The following is a 4,310-nucleotide window of genomic DNA, read 5'->3' as shown; positions in this document are numbered from 1 at the left end:
AAGTGATATTCACTTTAAAAAAATTATTAATATAACATTGATCCCTTCATAAAAATATGATTATAATAATAATTTACAATAATAAATATTACATTAGTAATAACTCTAAATTGAAGAATATCAAAGTGAATGAAATAGATATTTTAGTTTGTTGGTTAAATACTTGTTTGATTGATGTATAGTATATTTTAAAGTTAAATTTCGTAATGAATGTGTCTAACTATTAAAATATGGTTTTTAAATTTAAGCAATATTTATCACTTTATAAAATATTTAATGTGGTTGGGTTGTATATGTTCACCGTTAGATTTAAACAAGTATAAATTTAAGGGTGGATGTATACATCTGGATGGCAAGTATAAATCTAAGGATGTGCATATATAGACTAACCGCATTAAATATCCTATAGACTGGTAAATAAACTTTTTGTTTTTAAGTGACAAATTTAAATAAAAAGAAATACAAAATATAAATCTCCATAAATCACACGAGTTGTTTTTAATGAGACTCTTTGGAAGCTTTTCCCGTGGGATTTCTCTAAAATTTGGCACGAATGTATTGAAATTACAAGCTTGATGGTAACCCTTGAAATTACAAGCTTGATGGTAACCCTTGAAATTACAAGCTTGATGGTAACCCCTGGGCAATCGAATTGCCCAAAAAGTTTTTAAGGGCACTGAATCCATATACAGTGAAAAAAAAAAAATAACACAAATCAAAATTTCACCTCAAATTTTTCCACCATATTTCCGCACTAGAAAATCCAAAAAATTATATTAAAAAAAACTCCTAAATAAAATAATTAAAAAAAATATTATATTATTTTTGAACTTTATAATAAATTTTAAAATAGTAAATTTTAATTTAAAACAAAAATCCATATGGATTACCGATTTGGATTTACAGTGTCTTTTTAAACTTGATTAGTGAACTTCATTCCACTGTAACATCGAGCCATGTTTGTGCACCAGATACAAAGCCACAAATTTTTTGAAAAAGACAAACGAATTTAATATGCCAACCCTGATTTTCCCCGAGTTACTTGCATTCGAACTCGTGACCCTCTCGTCCTAACGGTTCAAGTCCAATAATTGGACCCTAACTAGCAACCGGCTAGTGCATGTCAGACCCACCGGACGTAGTCGGTGGCGCTCAGCGCGCTTGGCCTGAGATTCTGGTGCCACCAAATTATAATAATGTCATGAGCGTCCAGAGGGAACAGGGAAAGTAGATCTGGTCATGACGTCACGGCCACAGAATTTTATTTTTTTCCTTCGGTGTAAACGCTTATATGGACTATGTGGTAGTACCCTGATTCTCTGCTCTATTCAATTCAATAGCAATAAGAGGAAGTTGGGTATTGTTTTATCAGAGTCCCATTTACTGTTTTAGGGGCTTTAGGTAAAGTAGTTTGCAAGCTATATATTATTACCTCAGGGTCTCTGGGAGTGTTCAGTATCTGAATAATTGTTATAGTTGCAGAAATTGGGCTGTTTTTTAATGCCTGCAGAGTTGTTTGTAAGGGAATTCTTAATTTGGATGCAGTTTTCTGAATGCCCACATTAAATTTTATCACTGAATCCAATGTGGACACTCGCAGAAATTTTACTTAAATCACTGCACGGTTTATCAGAGTTTTTGCGGTAGGCTGCGGCAGTGTATGCTGCTATCGTTTTTGTGGGGCGGGCGTCTGCAAGGCGGAGAACTTGTATTTCTATCTGGTCCTCACTTTGGTTTCAGATCAGAGAAATTCAGAGAATTTTCTGCATCTTTTTTTTCTTGTGGGTACATCTGTACATATAAACAAGATGCTGCTTGGGAAGCGAGCGAGGCCTACAATGAGAAGAACTACAAGCATGTCATCGCTTGGTTCAGATTCTTGTCTTGAGCTGAATCCCAAAGAGAAGCAGAGACCATCTCAGGATTGCTCCTCAATAAAGGGCATGACCCTAGGAGAGACTGCACAAGGGCAAGCTGTGGCAATGGGTGTACCAATCAAAAAGGGCATTTGGTGGCCATTGAATGGCTTTGGTTTTCCTAGGCCTAATAGAAGAAAGAATTCAGAGCCTGCCCACTTCCTGCAGGCGTGTTTTCTCTGCAAACGCCGGCTGGTCCCTGGCAGGGACATCTACATGTACAGGTAGTGCTCTCAGACCTTGACCCATTAAAAGATATTGCAGTTTGGGATATGCATGGCATGAATTTTATTTGTGGTTTTTCCGGTTTGAATTAAGCTTTTTATTTTTATTTTTGTTAGGGGTGACAGTGCATTCTGTAGCGTTGAATGTCGGCAGCAGCAAATTGTTTTTGATGAACGCAAAGAGAAACGCTCTGTGATCGCCATGAAAAAAGAATCTTTGCCCTCAAATCAGCATCAGAACACCAGTAATCAGGGTTCCCATTCTGAGACCGCTGCAGCAGCCTAGCGCAGATGGTGTTTATGAGGACGCCAAGTAGTCCTTTATGTGCTCTCTATTATTGTTTATTTGATAAGAATGGGTTCAGTGATCTAAACGCTGTAGCAGGGATAAGAATTAAGATCATGCAATCTTTATATGATGCTGTTTATCAGGCGCTTCTGTTGCTGATTGAATATGTAATGGCAGTTAACCTGTTCTTTCATAATTGAGTGTTATGGGTTTTGGCATCTTTACGAATTGGATCTGAGCTGTGATGGCCATGTTTTCCAGTCTCATTATCAAACTTCCTTCTTTTGTACACACAGGCAGTTTTAGCTAACTGCGAAGTGTAAAGAACAAAGGATTGTCAAATCGAAACCATATCAAATTTATCGTGATTATGATCTAATCCTTTTTCTACATATTCTACGTAATGATTGGAAATTGATCTTAACCTTCTCTGCACTTTCGTATTCTATCAGCTGTCCTCCATTTTTTGTCTGATCCCTCTTTGTGAATGGGGATTATAATATTCTAATGCCTTTCTTGCGTTTCAGTATGCATTGGGTTGTAGCATAGCCTCTTCTATTACCTTGGACAATCATCGTTTTCTTGTTTATTGAGCTTGCCTGGTGGTTTATATAGAGGCTTCGCATGATGAAGTTTGTTCTGTATGGATTCATAATCTCTTCTTCCAACTGATTGGTGCTTCACAATAAGTTCTCCCCAAATTCTGAGGTGGCCAAGTTCAGGGCTCAAATGTAACTGCATGCTTATTAGGTACTGGTTAGGAGGTCTGCACCAGCTGCTTGAGGTAAGATAAGCTATTGTTGAACTATTATCAAAATATAAAGGTAGCATAGTTCACCCAAAGGACACAGGTTATGTCTCATGGCTTGAGATCTACCCTAAGTTCTTGAATGGATTTGGGGCTTGGTAAACACTGTTTTGCATTATTTTCAAGTCTACATATTAAGTCGAAATTAAACCCTAAACTTTCAGAATAAGCTTGAGTTTCTGCTCCCTCCGGGTTGAGGTGATTCAATTGTATTATTGGTGGGTGGACCTTCTTTTTCATTACAGGAATATCTTTCACCAACTCGGGTTCCTCTCTTGAAGCTAAAGGGAACATGGTGGTCCAAATGGGTAGGTTTCGGTTCAGATGCAAGGCATTTATAACTGGGTCCCAGTTTTATTACAGTTCTTTCTTTGTGATGTGACTATAACATTTGTCTCTATTACATGAATTGTACTCCACTAATTTCACCTGGACTACAATAATTGGCTATATTGTATGAGCTGTACTCCACTCTTCACCTAAATGTTGTCGTAGTTTTCCAAATTTTGCAGATACTCCTAAACGTTGATTGTATCCTGTCTATGATGCTGTATAGTGAATAGTAACTAGGCATGTTTTTTTGTGGAAAATCTATAGTTTAAAGGAGAATGCTTTAGGAAAGATATATAGGATTCTCTTCAAAAGCAGGGCCCCTCTCAAAACTTAGAAAGCTAAGATATGACAGGTAGACCCCATTGCAGTGAAAAGTATCTAGCATAAAGTAGAATTGCAGTGGGAATAAAGCCTTTTCTAGCCCTGGCTCTCTAAGAAGGCCCACCAACAGTATCTCCTCTGCCGGCTTGGGCCAAGCTGGTTAATTTCAGATAGTGAAAGCAAATTCTAATTTATAGTGTTCCAAGTTCTTTTATCACAGATGTTGATCATATTTTCAGTTTAAGCAGAAACTGTGATATGACTGTAGGATTTGGCTCATTTGTCATGTGAAGCAGGGCTTGATGTCGTAGTTTTCCCAATTTAGCAAGCGTAGATACTCCTAAACATTGATTTTATTCTGTCTATGGTGTTGTATAGTGCAAATTAGCCATGTTTTATGTGGAGAATCTCTAGTTTTA

The 4,310-nt window shown here is 37.0% G+C and overlaps 1 protein-coding gene across 1 annotated transcript; it reads left to right on the top strand.

Moving 5' to 3' along the window:
• Positions 1-1,204: 1,204 nt before the first annotated feature.
• On the top strand, positions 1,205-2,821 carry LOC149258636 (FCS-Like Zinc finger 6-like). The gene is made up of 2 exons (XM_089415631.1): positions 1,205-2,140; positions 2,258-2,821. Exons 1-2 carry the CDS (start codon positions 1,809-1,811, stop codon positions 2,424-2,426), a joined length of 501 nt encoding a protein of 166 aa, XP_089271757.1. The 5' UTR covers positions 1,205-1,808; the 3' UTR covers positions 2,427-2,821.
• The last annotated feature ends 1,489 nt before the right edge of the window (positions 2,822-4,310 follow it).

Source organism: Pinus tabuliformis, chromosome 6 (assembly GCF_031772625.1).
Source record: "Pinus tabuliformis cultivar Carrire ecotype Pingquan chromosome 6, CPIR1, whole genome shotgun sequence".
Lineage (NCBI taxonomy): Eukaryota > Viridiplantae > Streptophyta > Pinopsida > Pinales > Pinaceae > Pinus > Pinus tabuliformis.
This window is presented reverse-complemented; position numbering and strand designations above follow the sequence as displayed.